The following is a 21,374-nucleotide window of genomic DNA, read 5'->3' as shown; positions in this document are numbered from 1 at the left end:
TGCGATAAGGGGTACTCGGGGGACTGGCATCGGGCGGTCGCGGGTATTGCGCGCTTCGTGACTATGACACAAGCGTTCACCTCAGCTGCATGAACCACGAACCAGTGTGGGAAGTGATGCAGCCGGGTGTTTAGCAGATGTACTTTTGACTAGAAGCTGACTTTTTCCTGCTATCGCTGTTTTATTCAAGTTGACCTCTGTGCAGATAAATTCAACAAACTTGAATTCGTCTATTCGTCTCAGCACTCTGATTCGTCCAGGCTCATGCCCGCGTAAAATGCAGCGCTATCACCTTGTGAACAGCTCCTCTGTCTGGATGTCTCTCTGTACGCCATCATGTTTCTACAGGATGAAGTTGGATATCAGCGTGTGACTCTGACAGTGAATTGGCCCGTTCAGAGACATCCGATGATCTGAAACAGTGTAGTTCTTCTGGATAAAACTAGGTCCGAGTCTTGTCCATTTTGTTCGTCAGGCGGAGTAGCTGTTGATTAGTTCGGTACGGATACAGGGCCCTGACCAATAAACATGCTCACGGGCAGTGTCCAGTTCCAGCTTCGGTTTAGCATATCGAGCGAATATGTTTTGATCGGGAAAGGAGTACATTCCCTTACAGATCGGTACTTGTTACAGGCATTGCTGCGTTTACAACCCAAGGCTCAAGACATGCATACCAAATTTCTTGTTCGTGTTGGGAACATCTTGGCCACAGATGCTACTATGGAGTGGTGAGTGAAGTTAATTCCGGGTCGCACAAGCTCGAGAACCAATCATCACTTTCCAGAACGCTGGCACGTGTCCGAAGACAAAGAAACGCACGCAACAAAAGGGCCAAAGACCATTTTGCCCCTCGGGGGCTGGCCCATCACTATGTTCTTTGGCCTCTGACAACGTACGGCGGTGCCAGACCTATATATCGAGTCTAATCCAGCCTCCCGTTTCCTTCCCCATTCAATAACCCCACTCATTGTCGCGCCACTCCCAAGGTTGCGCCACAATCCCCGGTCATGTCCAAGCAAACTCGAGCCCCGTTTCCTAACCCATCGGGGCAACTAGTGGTCCGAGGTCCGACGCCCCACGACGCGTCTAGGTACCTGCAACGCTTCCTGTTGACATTCATCCTTCTGCTGCCCGAAGTAGACCCGATCTTGCAGTCTTTCATCCGAAACTACCTACAACTCCCGCCCCGTGCAACGGAGTCAGCATTCGATCGACAACCAAACGCAGAGGCTGCTGGATCTGGATCTCCCATTGCACATAGTCCAGCCCCTTCGAGAGTGATGCTGCCAGCCGAGGCTACATGTGACGTACTACCCTCGCCCGGAGCTCTCCTGCTGCCCCCTGTACCGTATCCGCCCACGCCTGACGAAGAGCTCGGCGAGTGGCACTCGCTGAGGAGCACAGAATCGGGATCACCCCTGCCGATACGGATACCAGACATCACTATCGAAGGGCCACCGGAGGAGGAACTCCCACGTTATCCGACACCGCCCAGCACAAACCCATCTGGCCACTACTCGTACAGCTCCTCCTCGTCCACATCATCCCGACTGCTTTCCCCGTCGTCAGCAGAAACCCTAGGCGTGGGCCTTCCGGATGTACAGCCACGGATGCCGCCTGTAGCGGAAGGCCGCTGCGAGGACCGCGAGGACCGCGCCGATGAGGATCCGCTCGGCGATTGGACTGGGCCGCCCATGCTCACGCATGCCGACCAGGCGTACGTCGTGCTTGGTATGCTCGGTGAAGGCGGATCTGGCAGGGTCATGTGCGCGCGTGCACGTACAGGGCACACCGTCGCTATCAAGGTCGTCCACAAGGCGAGGGCGTACCGTGACCCGTTCGGCAGGGAGAATCTGAAGGATGAAAAGTTCACCTGGGAGCGGGTCACCCATGAGCGGCGTCCCTTCTTGGTTAGCCTCCTTCTGTCATGGGACGACCCTGAGAACGTCTACTTCGTGATGGTAAGCAGATGTCTCCACCCCCAGGCACGAGCGTATACTGACCTGCTCCAGCCGCTGTACCACCAGAACCTTCTGCAACGCATCACAAGCCGCGAGGCGATCTCGCCCGGAGACTTCAAGCTCTACGCTGCCGAGCTCGTCGCGGCGGTCCACAACCTGCACGCCTCGGGTGTCCTGCACCGGGACATCAAGCCCGAGAACGTGCTGCTCTCGCCTTCGGGCCACGTCGCGCTCGCCGACTTCGGGCTCGCGTACACGAACTGGGACGACACGGCATGCCCGCTGGACCGACTGCTGCTCGCCGACTGCGTCGGCACGCCCGGCTACTTCGCGCCCGAGGTGCTCCTCGCCGGCGGCGCCCACGGGTACGGCTGGCCGGCGGACGTGTGGGCGCTCGGCGTCGTGCTCCTCGAGCTGCACCTCGGCGCGGCGCACCCGCTGTTCTGGGCGCGCAGCAGCGCGGACGCGCTCCGCCGCATGCTGACGGAGGACGTCCCGCTCGCGCGTGTCGCGGACGGCGCGCTGCGCGACCTCCTGGGCCACATGCTCGCGCGCAGCGCGCAGAAGCGTTGGTCACCCGCGGCGCTGATGCGGCACCCGTACTTTGCCGACATCGACTGGGACGCGCTCCAGGCGCTCGAGTACATGCGTCAGTTTCTCTGTCTCTGTGTCTCTGCCACTGGCCGTCGCTGACACGTCTTTCATTTCTGTGCGCAACCAGCGGAGTACGTCCCGCCCCGGCCGGCCGTCGACCGCACGCGCCAGAGCCTCCGCTTCGACACGTTCCACCGCGGCGCGGGCGTGCGCGACTCGTGGAGCGTGTGCCTGGACAGCTGCGGCTCGCTGCTGCCGAACCCGCCCGTCCTCCGCCAGCTGAGCGAGGACCGCCACGACGGGCGCGGCGACTTCCGTTTCCAGCGGCCTTATGGCCTCCTGCCGAGTGTGAGGCACGACGCGCTGGGCTCTGCCCAGAGGCAAGAGCAGGATATCCACCAGTGAGAACGTGAAGAGATAGAGGTTTGGCTCGCATTTTGTGTGCGGCAGCCCCAAAGAGGTACGGTGTGTCATCCTGACACCCTGTCCACTTCTTGTCGTGGTTTCTCATGGTCTCTGGATTTATAAGCATGCTATATTGGATGTATTGTTTCTATAATGTGTACACAGACTTGAAAAGCATTGACTTCTCTTGCTGGGGGAGCTACAGTACTTTAGCTGAGCAAATGGCCACTATTGGCCAGTAGAGCGTGATAGGCTATCTTCTCGCTCTTCTACACCCCATTTTGCATGACATGTCAGTTTGTACTGTATTAGTCGACTGAAATTCGCTCTGCAAATCGACTCCGTGTTAAAGCTAGAAAGCATCTAAGGCGCCAGATACTATGGCCGAGATCACCCATTGACTGCTTGAATATTGATAGACTTCGATGCGTTACCAAAAAGGTAGACTTGCGAACCGGCGAGGGTGTACGTTATGCATTACGGTTGGTGCCGTTCAGTAAAGCCCCGAGCATCTCATCCGAAAGCCTCCGATGCTATCTCGCTGGTGATCCCCAGCGTTGAAGATACTTCAATGATGATTGTTCTGACGTACTATGTTGACTCATGAACGCATATATGCTGTCACAAATGTCCACGTTTCTAAGGTGAATATATATAACGTTATTTAAAGCGAGCATGAGACTCGATCGAGGCCCAAATCGAGGCCGCCTGCGACGGAGGTGATCAGAGCGATCCCAGCCGAACACGCAAATCATGTCAAATTCCATCTCGCGCGTGGGACCTGCGAACGTCGCTATCGTGAATCCGGATCCCTGGGGACCACTCGAGACCGCAGGGAGAGAAGTGATTCCGGGCGAGAGCACGTGCATGGCGTAAAGCCCGTGTTGATCCGTTGGGCCACATCACATCACACAGCTGACGACGCTCTCTTCGCAGTGGTGGCAGGCCCGTGGGCAGATGGTGTGCCCTCTGTACATTCGTGGGATGCAGCGTCAGCAGCCTGGGGCAGCCGCGACGCCGCAGGAGGTGCGAAGTAGTCTGCATTTGTTTCCCTTCTCGCTGCTCAAGGGGACCTGCGTAGCGGTTGACTCATGCGGCGCGCAGCAAGTCCTGAGGCCTGAGGGTCAGCCAAGGTGCTGCTCTGGAGGCCCCCCGTCCAGGCAGCAGACGGCGGTGCGAGAATGCACACGCAGGCGAGCGAAAACGACGGACGGGGCCCTGCGCGCAGGCCACCTCTGCATGCCGCCAAGGCCAGTCTGAAAAAGATTAAAAAAATTGACGGAGCGCCCAACAAATTACCTCGCAGGTGCAGATTGGAAGGTCCTGGAAAATGCGGGGCTGCTGGACCTGCGTAGCCACGCGAGAGGGACCACGCGACACGCCAGGGGGGGGGGGGGGGACCGAGATCTCCAGAAGGCCCGATGTGCGTCGGAATCACTATCAGGCTCCATTTTTTCGAGCAAAATTGCTTGCGTGATTTGGGCCAGATTGTGGCGCACGGGGCGTGCTTCGGGAGGGTTCTCGAGAATGGGTTTGTCAAATGGAATGGACTGACGACGTCCGGGGTATGCTCGTGTTGATGCTTGCAAGATCAGGCCGTGTGCGGAAACCGACGGAACCTGGCTCCAGGAGAGCGGAGAGCACAGCGCTGCGGGTGTGGCAGGAAGCGTGTGGCCGTTGCATGGGTCAGCGACCGGCCGGCCAGCTTTGAGTAACAAGCGGGTCGCACGCTATACACCCTTGGGCGGCACGTGCAGCGATGGCATAAGCAGCTTCTCAGCTTCTCAGCAGGCCTTTCTCAGCGGCGGGCACGCCCGCGAACATCTTCTCAAGGGGACGCAGTTAGTGTTCACACAGCTAGGCTGCTTCTGCGGGTGGCGTGGCAGCACGCACTGCCAAAGAAGGCAAGGGGAGATCTCGGGGTAGGGAGACGCAGGGTCGGCCGATGTGGGAGAGGGCCAGGGTGAAAGTTGTGCGGGTGTCCTGGTTAGCGTTGGTCCCTATGATGCAACGACGACGATACGAGAAGCAGGCAGCAAACGTTGGGCAGGTCCTGTGTTCGGATCCGTCTCGAGCGTTGGAAAACCGCATATCCAAGGGCACGTCAAAGGCGCGGCCGGTCGCGACGCGCCCTGTACGGCGCAGATGGGCAGATGCCAGCTGACCGACGGCGTTGCCAGCACACGTACGCGACCTTGGAAAAGGTTGATAGCGAGCACAGACGCCACAAAGCCTGTTCTCACGGAAGCCTGAAACGGGCCTTGATGACTTCATGACTGAGGTCATGTGCGCAGGCAGGGATCCGCCCTGTGCCAAAGCGGGCCTCGTGGGTTCGCTTGCCCAGGGTCACACACAAGGCTTCTCTTCTCCATCAGCCGACGATAAGCCAGTAGTCGCGACAGACGGGTCACCCTGCCGCCGGCTTCCTGAGCCTCATTGTCTCATCAGGAAAGCTCCGGACGCACACCCCGGACGCTCCATCACCGCCCCGCAGGTCAGCTGGCAGCGGGCGTTGCACTGCGACGCCAGAAGACCGAATGCTCGTCTGTCGCAGCAGCTATAGGCCTGACAGGAGCGGTGTGCGGGGCTGTGTGTCTCCCGTCGGACCCAGAATGCCGGCCAGGCTCGTGCTCGCCCTGCTCGCCCACTGCTCCACCCGATCTGCTCCAAGGAGCGGGCGGCGGGACCGTCACACGAGGCTGCTTTGCTCGCTGCACCCCAAGATTCATCCGCTGCGGTGCGGGGGGTCTTCTTGATCTGGGCGATCGTCCGCGCCCTCGCACGTACTGTATTGATTCCCAAGTGAATTGCGCCCTTGCAGTGCCCTCTCTCTCTGTGCAATTTGCTCTGCGAAGCTTGCCTACTGCCGTCATGGCAAACTTTCCTCCCAGTGACAGGAACCCTCGGCTGCAAAAACGACGCTTCTGCCAAAATGACCAGAGGAAAACAAAGCGCACAACTATTGTAGTAGTCTGCTTCTGGAAAGCCTGGTAGTTGGTCGTCGCTGGGGAGCGAGCTGCGGGCACAAGCCTCATATCCGTTGTGATGCGCTCAGCGCCGAGCTCTATTTCTTTTTCTTGTTCTTTGCTCTCCATTGTTCGTCGAACGTGGCGAACTGCGAGCACGGGTGGGAACAGAGCTGGCAGTGTGAAGAGTTCCCATCCGGATCAGGCAGGTGGGGTCTCCCGGGTCTCCGGCATGTGCCGCGGTCCCTGAAGACCCCTGACTGGCGCGGCCCAGAGCAAATCCAGTCTCCAACAGCCTCCTATCTCGCCTTCCGCCTCCGCATTTCTCCTCAGTATTTAACTAGCCTGCGACCGCTCTCCCAAGCTGCACCCTCTCCCGCCCTCATCACCTTCACGACTCTTGCCATCGCCGCCCCGCCTACTCTAAAAACCTTATAATGGCCCTCTCTGCACCCGCCCACCGTCTCCACGGCGTCCTCAACGGCGGTGTCTTTGGCAGCCCCGGCTGGTCGTCCATCGCAGGCGCATCTCACGCCGAGGCGTCCTCCTTCAGCGCCGTGCCCAACACGAACCGCGGCCGCGCGACCCTCGCCATCCTCGCCGCGCGCACCGCCCAGCTGCAAGCGCACCACCACCAGCCCCACGCGCTCGCGCCGCCGCCCACGCCCGTCGTGACGCGCCCCCGGCGGTCCTCGGTGCGCAGCGTCACCGTACCTGTAAGCATCCGTCCCCGTGCTGCTGTGGCACCTGCTGTCGACGATCCGTTTGCCGACCACCATGCTGTTGCTGCACAGGACTTCATCGCCGACGCGCTCCCGCCGCCGCGCGCCGCGTCCCGCGCGGCCTTCGTCCACTACAGCACGCCCGCCGCGTACACGTACCCCGCCGCCGCCGCACCGCCGCCCTCGCACTCGCACTCGCACTCGTCATTGCCGGTGCAGCAGGTGAGGAGGGCATCGCCGCAGAACGACAACCGCACGGCGAAGCTCGTCGCGAGCGTCCTGCTCTCGCGGGCGAGCGGACGTCCGATGCGCCGGCGCCCGCAGTCGCCGGAGGAGAGGACGTACGTCAAGAGCTGCCTCTCTCGCGCCGTCGCTGTCACCGCCACCGTCGAGGCGTAGCGACCGCCGCGCCCCTGTGTGATATATTGGCCTGTCGCGCCACACTCGCCATCAGCTGCCGGCATCAAAACGCGACACGTCGAGACGCTGTCGCTGTGTTTGGGAAGCAGGGCTTGTTGAGTTTCTCGTTTGGAGGTTTTTCTCGGGAACGTCCGCATCATTCGATCCGCATCACGACCACACGACAACATAATCATTTTTTATATCGGCAAAAAGGGTTTCTCTTCATCGCAATTTCCCCTTTCTACTCATACCATCTGTATACTCAACCGCATTAGATTCTCCCTCTTGGGCTCGGGCTTGTTGTACTTACAATCCATTGTTGTACGGCTGTATCATTCAATGTAATGTAGGAAACGCATATCTTATCCTCTCATCAACATGTGCTTGGCGTGAGGACGATGTGGGACAGATGAGTAACGCTTTGATTCAGAAGGGGGCACGGTACCGCCGGCCCGACAGCACCCGTACCGTCGGCAAGGCGGTGATCCGCGGTACCGAGCGCCGTCGTCGGGACCGTCGGGACCGTCGGGGCGCCACCAAGCTGCTGCTTTCCTCTTCCGGAAGGTCCGTTGCCCTCCCGCAGCTCATCCATTTCGCACCGGGCAAGCCCACTTCGCACCGTCCTCAATCCAAGCACGCTTGTGTCCCAGGGTTGCTGCGCCGTCCTCCGTGACACGAGCACCGCCGGCAACTGCCACCGCTGACACGCAAGCTCCGCCGCGGTGGCAATCACAGGACACGCCGCGAACACGTTGTGTGCTGGGTGCTGCTGGCACTTGCTTCGGCGTGTTTGTTTGCCCCCACCACTCGCTTCTCCTGCTGATGCTGCCGAACGCTTCTTGCTGGCGCCGTTGGGGTTCCAAGGGACGCGCGCGGACGACGGTAGTCTCGACCGCCGTCATAGGAAGGCTGCGCGGTAGCACTGGGCACCCTGTAAGTGTATTTGTCCTCGCTTATCCTGTTTTTTTGCATATCTTTTTGTGCTTCTGTGGCCGGGGAGTGCCCGGGTCGAGACTCAGACGTCTAGAGCAGCTGTGTCGCTAGTCGGCGGTGAGTGTTGTGGCTGGACGGCTCGCCCCCGGGGACTAGTACTATGCTTGCAGAAGCGACGGAGAGCCTCCCGAGGACAACGTGTCGCCCAGATCTCGAACGTACCGCCTCCGAGCTCCGCCAGCGCGAGGGCATTTCAAGTTTCCGCGAGGAATCCGGCGAGCTTGTTGAACGTGAAGGCGGGGATGATGTCGCTCGCCCGCAACTTGGGGAATGATGAGATCTAGATGCGGGCTTCATAAAACACGGCTTGGAGCCGTCTGAGGCTGCGCGACATCGATGGCAACTTGGATCACACACAGGTGGTACCGTGACCGTTTCGTATTCGCGAGGAAGTGGTGAGCTCTCCCTGTCCCGACGACGCTCCTTCACGTTCGATGAAAGCTTCGGTGTCGTGCGGCCACCACCTAGTGAAGCAGCGTCGGCACGCAACGAGATGATCGAACACCTCGTGCTAAACAACGTCGATTGGTACGCGCCGGGGCCGGGAGGCGCAAATGAGCTTCGGTCAGGGCCGTGGCGGCCTCAGAAGAAGTGCCTAACGCGATCGAGCTACTCTATCACACTGCCAGTGGTTCGACTTTGTGCACAGAGAGCCGCAACGGGTTTTGATCCGGCGCGACGCACACCTCGTGCAGAACGATCGGAGAGTTGTGGCGGAGAGGTCTGTCCGCGCATTCCTGGCACATCCAGCGCGAAAGCCGCTGGCAAGGTGCGTGCGAGCTGAGCTCCTCGCAGATGCTGGCTAGAAGTATGCATTTTGAGCCTTCTGTGACCTTTATCTGCAGTCTCCGATTGCGAATCTTCTTCATAAATTGAACACAAAGTTTGCGAACGTGAAATGGTCGTCTTCGTGCTTCAGCACTCAGCACTCAGCGCCGTGGGGTGCAGTACCTGGGCACTCTCGGTTCGAACCTGCCGCCAGTGCAAATATCATAGGGGAATATGAACATTGGCTAGTACCCAAAGCGGAAGAGCACCATGCGTTCGCTATCACTCTGATTGCCTTTGCTATCCAACCACGCTGCCAGAGGTAAGGGCTAGTGTCAGGTTACGAAGCGCGCGTCACGCAAGGCCAGAGTAGGCGCAGCTTTTTTTTCCAAAAATTTGAGCCAAAGCTGGTCAAGAAGAGTCCATTTTATGCTCGATTGCACGCGGAGAAAAATTGAGGTGAAGCTTGGTGCAAACCAGATCAAAGCGCAGTCAAACTAGTAGTTTTCTCCCCCATTTTCCTCGGGTGGAAACCGAAGGAATAGCACAGGCCCTTGCTCCATCTGGAAAAACGCGAAGTAGAATGTGGCAAATAGACCAGCCCATACCACTCGGATCTCTGGACACAACCCCCTGAGCTGGACCATCCAGACCAACCACTGCAGATGCCGTACCAGTATATACTGTGTTGGACTAAACATAGCACTACTAATGTCATCTGTACTCGCTTGCGTATGGTATGTGCATGTCTAGGCCATGCTGTACTGCAACATATTTGGACAACGCGGCAGAAACCACATCCACTTTCCCAATTAGGTAATAAGTTCACACAGCAGCCACTGTAGTTGTTTGCGCTGGGATAGCCAAAAAATCGCATTGATTATGGTGATATGAACAAGGTACAAGTAAAGGTCTAACAGGCCACAGTATTACCGATCATGTGAGAGTATCAATGTACACCTACCTAGCAACAGCGGCGTATATCTCCATGCACTTGGCTCTCCGCAGGAGCCAGCAGACCTGTCAAAATCTGCAATGAGATGGTCAGTCAGATACTGGTATAAGGGCAGGCAGTGAAGGAACAGATCATGATACATGAACCAAGAAGTGACGCGGCTTGGTCCATGATGATGTAGCCATGCTGAGATCGATATGGATGGGGAATACAAAAGGTTGTCGGCATGGTGGCCACAGAGCTGGGACTCACTGGCTTCGATGTGGGTCTCCCATTTAACCACAGATAAGTTTGAGCTCATCCATGTCTTGTGCCGTCTACTCATGGGACCGAATCATGTTGCACCTAGGGAATCGGTCAGTCCAACCTGACAACTGAGCCGCACTGCCACATACCTCAAACATTGCCAACAATATAGTTATCACAACCGGCCTCCTGCTGACCTTCGAGATCTTTGAGTCTGCGCAGACTGCGGGGCTGGGGTCGCTCGCAACGTGGTGGACTCGGACAACGCTGGGCCACCCGACAAGCCTGCGCCGTCACGGTGAGTTGATATCTTGGTCACAGTGATGCCGAGAGGTGCGTGATGTTCAGTGGCTGCGACAAGCAGTGCTTCGAAGACCCTGCCAGCAGTCGCTGCTGGCTGGGAAGAGTCAGGCAGGATTGAAACAGTCGAGCGCAGTGGGTGCAGTGAGCAAGAAATGATATCTCTGCATTTTGTCCACCTCCTGACTCCACCGTTTAGTGCGTGTTGGATATTTGATGGTCTCGGAGAGAGAGTAGATATAAGAGCATGAGAGACAAGATGGCCAACACATGGCAGACTAAAAGGACGTGCGCCAGTGGCTTAGGGCAGGCAATTCTGCACTTGCTCGCCGCATGCATAGCAACTGGGCTGACACAGTTCAAGCCTTTTATTCTTGCTGCAAATATCACCAGCAGTCTTGTACTCTATGTTAGCTAAATTTTAAGGGGCACAGAAACAAGCTGCCCATACTATACAAAGCATTTCTGTCTGTGTGACACTGCTACTGGTCTCGTGCATCGATACTATTGTCTAGCTGGTCTGAATGGTACAGACCAAGATAGACATTGCACCCTGGTATGTGCCCATCTGTATTTTGTCCCCTGATACAAACCAGTCTATTTGGTCCCAGATGGCACAGGTTGCTGGCAGGTGGGTCCAGCAAAATGTCTTTTTCCAGATGTCAACCAATTTTCATCTGATTTTCCAAAGAAGTAAACTGCACTTAAGTACCCACCCAGTGTATAATGGGAAAAAGTCTGATTGTGCACACCCTTCAGAGGCCGCAAAAATGGGTACTGTATGTTTTCATACTTAGTGTTAACGTGTATCAATTGAAGTACGCCCTGTTGTGAATTGGATTGCGCAGGCGGGGGATTCATGAGTAATCAATGGTAAATTCTAAGAATAATACTATGTGTCCTTATATAGCTTATCTACTTCCTAATATATTCAGTCCAATACTATGTATGCTGAAGAAGCTGAGACTAAGGGAAACATAGCGGTGAGTGAAAGGGCGCCAGAGCTGAGTGTGCTCTGCGCACATCATATCTAAATCTGGTAAGAGGGTAATGACATCATAGGGTGGCAGGTTTCAATGGTACTCCAGCTGAAACCTGCCAACCATGTGACTATGGGGAACGCCTAGCACATCATGTCAGTGTCTCGGTGCGACATGGTGGATGCGCATCCAGCAGGTCAGCGCACCTCACACCTCAAATACTACAACACTCCCCCTCAATGAGCAGACACGTTCGTGAGGGCAAGCTGCTGTGCGTGAGTGGGACGGGCAAGCGCCTTGGTGAACATATTGGCAGCGCGGTGGATGACAGAAATGTCGATGGAGATGAAATAAAGGGGGCTGGGCCTGATCGGCGTCTAAGTACCTGATCAGACCCTTGATACCCGGATTGTAGGTGAGATAAAGGGCGGTGGTGATCTTGAGGTATCAAAGGACATGCTCGAGCAATGAAGTGCATGGACGGCAAGTGCAATGTCAAGATGAGTGCCAACAGTGGCACGTACAAGGGGATTGGTAGTGGTGGTGACAGCGACACAGGGCATGTGCACTCGAGTGTCAGGGGGCGAATCAGCAGTGACTGGTTCATCGGTCTCGTGAGGTTGCCGGAACTTTGTGGTGTGGAATGATGCAGGGACAAGCGTGGGCACGGGAATAGTTGTTGCAAGCGGCTTTGCAGGTATCTGAATCTGCTGGAGGATGAGGCCCAGTGAACATCACATCTACCCGGGTTGACTCAAACCTACTCCGCTCGACTCCGTAGACCACGGTAGGTGTATTGGACTGTGAGGCACCCCCATCTACGCAATTTTCTCATCTTCGTAAATTGTGGTACACCCAGATATACTGCTATCTACAGTTACACACACCCAGGTTGCCTCTCCTCTACTTCCCATACAGTAGCACACCGTTTGCAGTACATACCCATAAATACCCGCATCCATGCAGCTCTCTTCACCTAGCCGCTCGTATCTGCACGGTGATTTTCAGCTATTTAGCGCGAGACAATGTGAATGCGAATAGACCTACCGTTTCTGACTTTACGCCGTGCTCGCCGCCGTCCGATTCAGCTGACGCTTCTGCACTGCTGTTAGTATGCCAAGTAACTCCCCTACGAATCTGTACACTCACCGCCTTGGCTGCAAGATTATTGAATTTCTATGAGCATGTGCACAATGAATCAGAAACTGCCATCATCCACAGATATCATGTAATGCACCCTTTTCTCTCCCTCGGTGAGGCCCTTCCAATAGGCCTCAAAGGCAGCCAAGTCCTCTTGGCAGTCAGGGTGCTCGGCCTTCCAAGTGTCACAACAGTAAGTCCTGTCAGTAGGATTTTGACAGGGTTAACCAGCTGACGTCCACATGGTGAAACAAGGTACGTACTTCCCAGTGATCTTCATTGCAGCTCCCTGAGCTGCGGTGTTTCCCTTAGCGACCTGGTCATCAGAGCGCGCAGCCTCTTCAGTCGGAGCAGAGCTAATGGGGACTGTAATAGGCAGAGCAGAGCCTTCGGTCATCGTCTCTGTTACATTAATATTCTCAGGCACACTTGATCCTGCCGTTTCCTCGCTGACCTGACCACCTTCGGGATCAAACCTGACTCTACTTCCGGTGATGTCCTGGTCTGAAAGATTCTCGGGCAGATCATCTGTTGTGGGCTGCGTTGTGGCAAGACTGCAACCACCCACTGTATTGTTAGTCTTAAGTGATGTGACGGTGCGTAGGCTTACATTGGATTGGCTATGATGATCCTTCTCCCAATCTTGGGCTTCTTCGCTGCGCATCAATCTTCAGCACTTGTGGGAGCGGCTCTCTTCTGTGTGGTATCAGGCAAAGGAGCCATCGCTGGGTCCATGTTCTCGACGTCAGCTGCCAGTTTGGGCTTGCCAGGGCTGCAGCTGGGATCACCATCGGCATGATCATCCTTGATTTCGCTGACAATTTGCTGAGGCTCCTCCTTGATGCGGCGGACAGGTGCTGGCCATGCAGCAGGCCACGGATGATGCTGGCGGTAGTGGGAATATCGTTCGATAGCGATCTGATTGGCCTTCCAGTCATCAGCGCAGTACTCAATATCAGGATGAGCTTTGTACAGTGCACTAAAGACTCCTTTGCAATGGCAGTCTAGAGCGTGACCCTGCCATGTTGCCGGCGGCGCAACCTTGTGAGAGCTGTCAAGGTCAAGAAATGCGCGCTTCATGGTTTCGCAAACCACAGCAATTTCCCCTATAGTGTATGGCACACCCTGGTCGTTTTCTAGGAATCGGAGCTTCTTATAGGACTTCTGACGTGGTGTCTCTTCTCGCATGGGGTTGCTTTGGCCTGGTTGTCCGTCTTGCTGCTTGTACATGTTCTTGCGCCAGAAACGGACCTTCGGATACTTCTCACGCAAGGGCTTGATGTTCTCCTTAGGTCCAGGGACTCCCATAGCAGTTTGCATACTGGCACTTTGGATCACGACATCCACCCGCGAGCTCCGTGCGAGATCTCAGTCTACTAGCTAATATTGGACATAAACCAAACTCACGAGAGCATGTTTACAGCCTCATACAGCTTCTCAATGCGGTTCCTGGAAATCGTGCCTGGGTCAGGTGAGGTGCACAGCTATGTACAATCAAGATACACGCACCCAAAAACCTCCATCTCCCCCGTACATGCTGAACAATATTAAACAGAGGCATCAGACTCAAATCAGAGCTGTTCGTCATTGTGCCAATGATATGCGTGTTTACGGCTGATATGTTTGAAGCCTCCTTGGCTGATAGCTGCAGGAACAGTGCATTAGCTATGCATACACACTCAGCAACAAATGCCATGCACTGGAACCTCAAAGGTCTTCCAGTCACCTGTGTATGCATTGGCAGTCATGTTGATGGACATATCTAGACTTGACGTGTCTTCCAAAAGGCCTCTACCTGTTTTCGTCAGTTCTCCTCTTGGTAGTCATCACTATGTTGAAATTTACCTAACGACACGTCACCTCCAGCCATCTCTTGCATCCTATGTGCTTCTGCTCCACTTTGAAGGATTCCCTCCATTGCCTGAGCGTTCTATGGTAAGAAGATGCCAGATAGATGTGCTTGACGATCACAGTAGTAACGCAGGAGAGCAGGGTAGCAGAATGGGGGTGTCGGTCGCCGTGATGAGAGCCTTATATATGTGATTGAGCGGAAGTAAATGGGTACACCACCGAGCACGTAGACCTACTCACATCTACCCATATTCTGGACTTATAAAGGACCGTGTTTTGCAGAGACATGGTTTACTTACAACTACCACCATGGACCATGACCATGACCAGCACGCCGCCACTCCTAGTCAACCTGACCGATGCGTGCGGTTGATCCAGCGCTCAGTCGGACAGCAAGCTGCACGTCACGACGACCCATTGCCTTACCAGTATCCACTCACATACTGCCAGAAGATCACTCAAGAAGTTGTTCGCACCAAACTGGCCCTGCGTCTCCTGCTCCAATTGCGTACCGAGGCCTTCGAAGAAGAGCGCGCTCGCGCACGCCGCGCCGCTCAGCAGCCTGCAGCTACAAGTAGCTCTGTATCAGACCGAGCACCAGTTGTGTCAGTAAGTAACAGCATTGTACATACGTTCATAGTTGTTTACATACTAACCTGCCTCAGAATGACCCAGGCTCAAACAATGATCACACCAATTGAAGCATAGGTTTGCTGGCTGGAGAGGGACTGGTTGTTATATATTTATGCATGCTCAGAGAGTTTACAAGAGTTGTTGTATTTGCCACCCAAGGGCAGCAATCAGCACGCGACAACATTTCGGTGTCCAATTCTATGCTAAGACTATCATGCTAAGACTACTTCGGCAACGGGGATCTCCCTGCTCGTGCAAAGAGCAGCGTCCTCACGTCGGCGCTGAACTACACGTCGAAGCCCCCGTGCCTGCCAGGGTGGCGCGCACGGCCGCAAGCATTGCAGCCTGGTCAGAGCTCATGTTGAAGTTCGGGTCGATGAGCAGGAACACGTCGGTGACACGACCGCGGTGTTGATCGTCACAAAGTGCCCCATTGCCGGCTATGCAAGCACCGTCGCCGCGGGGCCATCTGCCCAGAGCAGCTTGTAGTGCGCCGAGCCCAGCCTGGCCGCAGGGTCTGGCACGCACGTGAAGATGCCGTCTCTTGCTGGGAGCCATAGGAACGCGACGGCGTTCACGGGCGTGTTGCCAAACAGGCCCGTCTTGTTTGCTGTTCACTGCGCGAGATCCCCAACGGAGAACGTTGCCAGCAGAGAACGTTCCGTGTTGTTCGAGTTTACAACGACGTAGTCAGAGGCTGCGGCATACTGAGCAATGGAGTACAAATAGGTAAATAGCTAAGTCTGCTTACTAGAGGTCTTAGGCGCGAACTCGATTTGCTTAAAGACCGGCGTCCCTGCACGGGAGAAGTAACGTTGCGGGGTGTGCGCACGGCGGAGTGCGGAGAAGCCGCAACAATCTTCATAGCGCAGGTGGACGCCATCGTGTGCTCTTCTAGCAGAGTGCCTGCGCCATCGTGTGCGATGCCAAACTCGACGAGCCAGCAGCTGATGACGACGCTGGTGCGGCCGATGCCACCGCGGCAGTGGACGGCGCAGATGCGCTTGCGGCGCTCATTGTCGCGGAGCACGGCAAGGCCGCGGAGCACGGTAAGGATGCAGCACACGAGGTCGACACTCTCGGGCAGGCTGCGGTCGCGGATAGGCAAGTTGTGGTACACGACCTCGCGCAGGTCGATGTCGAGCAGCACGCAGCGAGGTGCAGGTAGTATGGGAAGAGCTCGTGACGGCGAGGAGTAGGTAGTACAGGAAGAGTTCGTGTGGGTCGGTGAGGTTGATGAAGGTGCGCACGCCGGCGGCGAGGAGTGTGTCGAGCAAGACTGGGGTGTGCCTCTGGGGCGCCTGCAGCGACGATGGGCTCAGGCGACGGATAGATCGCCGCGGCGTATGTTGGCTCGACGTCCACGTGCGGCGGCGTGAGTGGCACCGGTGACAGCAAGGGCAACATTGAGTGGCACGAGTCCAAGAGGGACGCCTTCCTGTGCGACCGATGGTGGTTGCGCGGCGTTGCATGTGCGGTGGTGGATGCGCAGGGCGAAGCATGTGGGCGCGACGATGGACGGTGCGTTGAGCTTCTGCTTCGTCCTCTTGCGCGCCATGTTGGCAACTACGAAGGTTTGTCGTAGGTGGCGGTCATGCCTTGCATTGCAGCGGAGGAGGAACGATGGGGAGTGTGCGCACAGCGCAGTGCGGAGCAAGACTGCGACGATGTGTCCTGCAGCACAATCATCATGAATAAAGTCCGTTACTGACTATGGAAGTACAACGCACCTTGGTTTGATGTAGCTGGCCTCCATCGTGGTGCATGCAGTTGGGTGCTGTCAGCGTGCGTATGGTAGCACAACAGTGGAGGCATCATGAGAGAGCCCACGCTACTGGTATGCTTGCAGCCATGGAAGTGCGACATAACCACAAAAATACCAATGACATGGTGGAGGAAGTGAATAATGTGCTAGCTGGTAGAAAGCGCTTATAAGCGCCGCACACCCTGAGAGGCGCCTGTCGTAGATATCTGGTGTGAAGTGAACGATGTGCAGTCTGCACCTCGAATTGAGGAGTATAAAAATGTAATACATGATATTAGTGAAGCACAGTGAGCTAGCTATTCGTCCTCATTATCAAGCTCCTCATCTTGCTCATATAATGTAATAGAATCGACCCCGAGCTTCTCCATAACAAATACTCTACCTATAAGCTCGTCGTGGCCGGCTCGATGAGGATGTGGAATCATCGCGACAACGGCTGATATTGTCTTGACACTTACAACCAGGATATCATCATCACCACTTGCCTTGCATGACCACACAGTCTTGTATGACTTGGTCAGCAGCTGGTGGTCGGGACGTGTGTATCTTGACACGAGTGCAAATGCTCGTGATGGTTGGCCTGGCTCTACTTCCATTTGAAAGAAGAATCGAACCTCACCATACTCAATCTCGCTATTGTGGGAAAACTAGAGCAAATACACAGTAAAAATACGGCTGACTCGGATGCAGAAGGAGACACAACGTACCTTCACATTCCGAGATGTTCGGAGAGCCTCAAGAGTTTTGAGAGACTCTTTCCACAGCAAGCGAGCGTTCTGCCCACTGGGAAGATGCAGACGAGCCCATTGTGCAATCTTTGGCTGTTGCAACCAAGCGTCCGTTGCAGGAATACCATGAGCATGGACAAAGCGCTGCAAGGCGACGGCTTCTGCATGTGAAACAGCCCGTTGGCTCTTCTCGGCTGCACACAAGAGAATATAGCCATTGCCAACAATGACTGCACCACGCGGTATGGTGGGATCAGGGGCGAACGCAGGGTATATGGCTTTGAGAGCATTGAATTGGCAGCGGCAGAGGGCGTTCTGCTGTAAGTTGGCGTATACGTTGGAGTGCTGGCGGATGTCCTGACCGAGATTGCCAATTGTACGCTCCATAGCCGCCTGGTTCAAGTTTGCGTTGGGGCCACGCCCAAGAGTTTCGGGACCGGTATGAACTGGACCGTGGGTGCTAGGACGTGCGAAATGGAGCCGTGATGTCTTGCGTTGGCAGTAGAGGGTCTCAAAGTCTGGTGACCAGCTGAGGAGAAGCTTGTGAGCAGCTGCAACATCAGTTTGAGTTATTCGGTGTTGGTGTAGAATGTGCATTCCACGAACGAGCTTGTAGAGGTGACGCCAGTACTTCTCCGGAAGGAGACCGTGCAGCAAAGCAGGTGCAAGGCCATAAAGATAATGCTGAAACTAGATAGCTTTGTAGCCACTGTTGAGTTTCTCCGCAATGTTGCGTGGTAGACGATCAAAGGACCCAGGAAGATACGGTCGAGTGGCTGCAACTTCCTTGCCGTGTTGCTCCCAAAGTGGAACATTGCAAAAAATGGCCCAGTCCCAAGTGTCTTTACTATCCTGGCTATCACAGTCGATAGTTCTCCGGAGGAGGGAAAGGTACAAATCAGGTATGTTGAGAGACGCGAGATGGAACAGGTCACTCTGAAAGCAACCTGGAACGCCAAGAGTACAGTGTCGTGGGAAGCCGCTTATAATACTGGGCTTGGAAATGCCTGTCTCAAGGCGAATGCGTTCGTAGGCAGCCTGAGACCGTGAACCTGAAAGAAGCTGCTGCAGATTGTTGTTGTATCGGTGAGTCTTCTCTGCATATGTCTCGTTAATAATGACGCCAACATTGACATCAGGATGATCAGAATTGTTGACGCGATGATTGTGTGGAAGTTGAGTTGCCTGAAAGTAGTGGCCACTCCTATCTTTGCGCCGTCCAGGAAAAGGGCAGTAGAGCCGACAGCCAAAGCGACCATGGTGTCCAACAAGGCCTGTCATCTGCGTCATGCCAATTTGATCTGCTCTGAAGGCAATGATATATGGGTCTGAGCGAAAGAGCCGCTGCGTAGCACCATTCCAAACCGCGAGGCCTTCTTTCATAAGGGCGGCAAGATGGCGGAAGCCTGGAAACAAAAATGAGTCGATATTCTTCGGCTTGTTGGGGCCAGGAATGACGCCGCCAACATAGATGTTCTGCTTCTTGTAGCGGGTATCAGGGCTGTGGTCCATGAGAACCCAGATGTATATCCAAACATCAGATGTCTTGTTGCGATAAAGCTGTGCACCATCAAGCGAGAGCATAAGAACCGTGTCGTCTTCACCAATGAACCCATTGAGGGCAGCTTCGAGATAGTCCGTGCCGTGTATATAGTCGTCAAGCTCAGGAGGAGAGAACTCGAAGTTGCCGTCTTGGTGTTCAGCCTGCCGCGTTATCTCCTTCATGATCTTGGCAGTACAACGTGTACGATAGCTCATACCCTCTGCACCAACGGAAGAGCGCCACATTGCTTGAATAGCAGGTCCCATACAATTTGTAAGGAAACGCTTGACAGAAACTTTCTTGCCGGAGCGTGCATGTTTGGCTTGGTTGTAGCGATGCTTTGAGCACATTGAGCACTGCTCAAGGTCTTCAAACGGCCCCGTGAAGCCGACACAGCTGTCGAAGCACATGTCATGATAGACAGGAACAATACCACTAAGCTCTTCAATGCGGCGCTTGACTGCATCAAATGAAAGCATCTCGCAGCTTGGATCAAAGCGCAAGATAGCGTCACGAATAATATTGTAGTGGCGTTGCGAAGCATTCTTGAGGCCCAAGTAAACTTCGATCGAAAGGCGCTCGGTAGTGTCTTCGAGCTCTAAAGCCTCTTGTGGAGGATGGCAAAGGCGTTCTATGACAGCAGGCGATAGGTCAGTTTCGAGGGCAGCATCTTAAAGAGCTGTAATAAACTGCTGTGCAGTTTCAAGATCTTTGATGCGGTGGCTCATAGTGAACACAGGCTCGTTGAGCTCAGAAGGCCTGTGAGGTTTGTCTTCTTCATCTTCTTCATCCTCTTCAGCTAGCACATGGTCAACGTAGCTTCCATGATCAGGCCGCCGAGCATCTGGTAGCATCAACTCAGGCTGTCCGGAAGCAGAGTCGGCCTCATCATCGTCATCCGGCTCAGGCTGAGACTCCTCCCAGGGTCGCGATGGTGGCACAGAAAAGTTGTGCTCTTCAGGTTGTGCAGATGGTCGAAGTAATGGAGTGAGGGGACGATCATGTTCAGGTGTAAGAGATTGGCGGAACTCAAGCTGATTGAGCTAAGAAAGCCAGCAAGGTGAGCACATTACAATGGATTGAAGGGCAAATACATACCAGGTCCATCTCCACATCGACATCTTCTGCCTCTTCACTAGGATCCTCCCCAGGAGAAGGTCGCGTGCGCTTTACAGGACTCGCCTGTCCACCTTGGACAGGCTGCTCGGGTTCTAGAGATTCGGAAGGATCCCGTGCATGTTTTGCTGTAGTAGCCTCTGCTGCAGCTAAATATGCCCTTTCTTCTTTGTCCAGGAGGGCTTGGTGGAGGTGGTAGGTGGATTTTGGCAACCATGTCGCCTGTTTGCAATGTATCTTGCAGTTACAAAGGTATTCGCGGCGGCCGGCTTCATTTATTTGCCACATAACACACGAGTAAGAGTTGGAGAAGTCAAAGTAATGATATTAGAGGGTGTATTACACGAAGAAGGTGTGCGATCTGGAGAGAACAACGTCGTGAATAAAGATATAGCAGTTTGGGGCAGGGACGCGCGAGAGAAATGTTGCAAGCGCCAAAGGGCACTGACCGTCCCAAAGGCGCACAAGTGTTGATAATTGTAACGACAACAGAATAGAAATGTGGGAGAAAAAAGTAGATACAGGTATATGGTCAAAGACAAGAAAACAGCAAAAGGCAAAAACTGAGATCAGAGGGCGAAGAGAGTAGATATCGGTAACCTTCGGTCTCCGTCCGTATACCTTGGTAGGTCCGAGTGCAGCCGGGTAGGTGGGATTCTCACTGGAGATGAGGGTGCGGGCAGCACAATTGCAATCAGACTCAACAGGTGCGGGAGCGGCAGTGGGTTCCACGAGTGATTTTGCAGGTGCCTGGATCTGTGGAGGCGCCTCAGCACGGAACGATGCACAAATGGGCGCAGATGGAGCAACTGGTTTTGTGAGCAATTTTGCAGCTGCCTGGGTCTGTGAGAGCATCTCGATGACGGCGGTGTGCACTGTGAATGCCCGTGGCTCAGAAGTTGTGGGAGACAATACTGATTGGCAAATCTTTAGGTCCATGTGATACAACTGATCACTTACTTTCTGCCTGGTACCAATGATTCGGGTACTGTCCACAAGGGACAGTCCGTCCCTCTCACCAATGAAGTTGATGTCCGTGCTGGTCATGCGACCCAGCAAAAGCAAGTTGCATTGTATGGATGGCACATGCAGAACGTTCTTCAGGGTGACAGGAATGGTTCCAGCTTTGGTAAAGAATGTGATGTGCACATCTCCTCAGCCCAATGCGGCACAAATGCCACCAACACCTGAGATGGTGCTATCTGGTGTTGCAACATAAGTCACAAATGCTGTGCGGTCACAATTTTTCCGACAACTCACCAAAATCGCCATAAATTAAGAGAGTATTGTTGGCGGTGTCTGCAGA

General features: G+C 54.9%; 6 protein-coding genes across 6 annotated transcripts; 2 read left to right on the top strand and 4 right to left on the bottom strand.

Annotated features, from left to right (window-relative positions):
* Positions 1 to 839: 839 nt before the first annotated feature.
* Positions 840 to 3,283, top strand: PHACADRAFT_209644 (uncharacterized protein). Its single transcript, XM_007396390.1, has 3 exons — positions 840 to 1,961; positions 2,013 to 2,610; positions 2,683 to 3,283. Exons 1-3 carry the CDS (start codon positions 1,008 to 1,010, stop codon positions 2,958 to 2,960), a joined length of 1,830 nt encoding a protein of 609 aa, XP_007396452.1. The 5' UTR covers positions 840 to 1,007; the 3' UTR covers positions 2,961 to 3,283.
* Positions 3,284 to 6,101: 2,818 nt separating this feature from the next.
* PHACADRAFT_257234 (uncharacterized protein) lies at positions 6,102 to 7,430 on the top strand. The gene has a single exon (XM_007396389.1). It carries the CDS (start codon positions 6,364 to 6,366, stop codon positions 7,045 to 7,047), a length of 684 nt encoding a protein of 227 aa, XP_007396451.1. The 5' UTR covers positions 6,102 to 6,363; the 3' UTR covers positions 7,048 to 7,430.
* A 4,920-nt stretch (positions 7,431 to 12,350) lies between these two features.
* Positions 12,351 to 12,829, bottom strand: PHACADRAFT_196209 (uncharacterized protein; the record flags this gene model as incomplete). Its single annotated transcript, XM_007396388.1, has 4 exons — positions 12,351 to 12,389; positions 12,442 to 12,468; positions 12,530 to 12,632; positions 12,696 to 12,829. The coding sequence occupies 4 exons, from the start codon at positions 12,827 to 12,829 to the stop codon at positions 12,351 to 12,353; spliced, it is 303 nt and encodes a 100-aa protein (XP_007396450.1).
* Positions 12,830 to 13,095: 266 nt separating this feature from the next.
* Positions 13,096 to 13,752, bottom strand: PHACADRAFT_196208 (uncharacterized protein; the record flags this gene model as incomplete). The annotated part of the gene is made up of 1 exon (XM_007396387.1): positions 13,096 to 13,752. One exon carries the CDS (start codon positions 13,750 to 13,752, stop codon positions 13,096 to 13,098), a length of 657 nt encoding a protein of 218 aa, XP_007396449.1.
* A 4,587-nt stretch (positions 13,753 to 18,339) lies between these two features.
* On the bottom strand, positions 18,340 to 19,623 carry PHACADRAFT_64480 (uncharacterized protein; the record flags this gene model as incomplete). Its single annotated transcript, XM_007396386.1, has 1 exon — positions 18,340 to 19,623. A coding segment is annotated over one exon (1,284 nt), but the record flags the coding sequence as incomplete, so codon positions are not given.
* On the bottom strand, positions 19,624 to 21,007 carry PHACADRAFT_196205 (uncharacterized protein; the record flags this gene model as incomplete). Its single annotated transcript, XM_007396385.1, has 3 exons — positions 19,624 to 19,995; positions 20,051 to 20,290; positions 20,690 to 21,007. The coding sequence occupies 3 exons, from the start codon at positions 21,005 to 21,007 to the stop codon at positions 19,624 to 19,626; spliced, it is 930 nt and encodes a 309-aa protein (XP_007396447.1).
* Positions 21,008 to 21,374: the final 367 nt, after the last annotated feature.

Source organism: Phanerochaete carnosa, assembly GCF_000300595.1.
Source record: "Phanerochaete carnosa HHB-10118-sp unplaced genomic scaffold PHACAscaffold_5, whole genome shotgun sequence".
NCBI classification, from domain to species: domain Eukaryota; kingdom Fungi; phylum Basidiomycota; class Agaricomycetes; order Polyporales; family Phanerochaetaceae; genus Phanerochaete; species Phanerochaete carnosa.
Note: the sequence above shows the minus strand (reverse complement) of the source record. Positions and strands in the feature narration are given on the sequence as shown.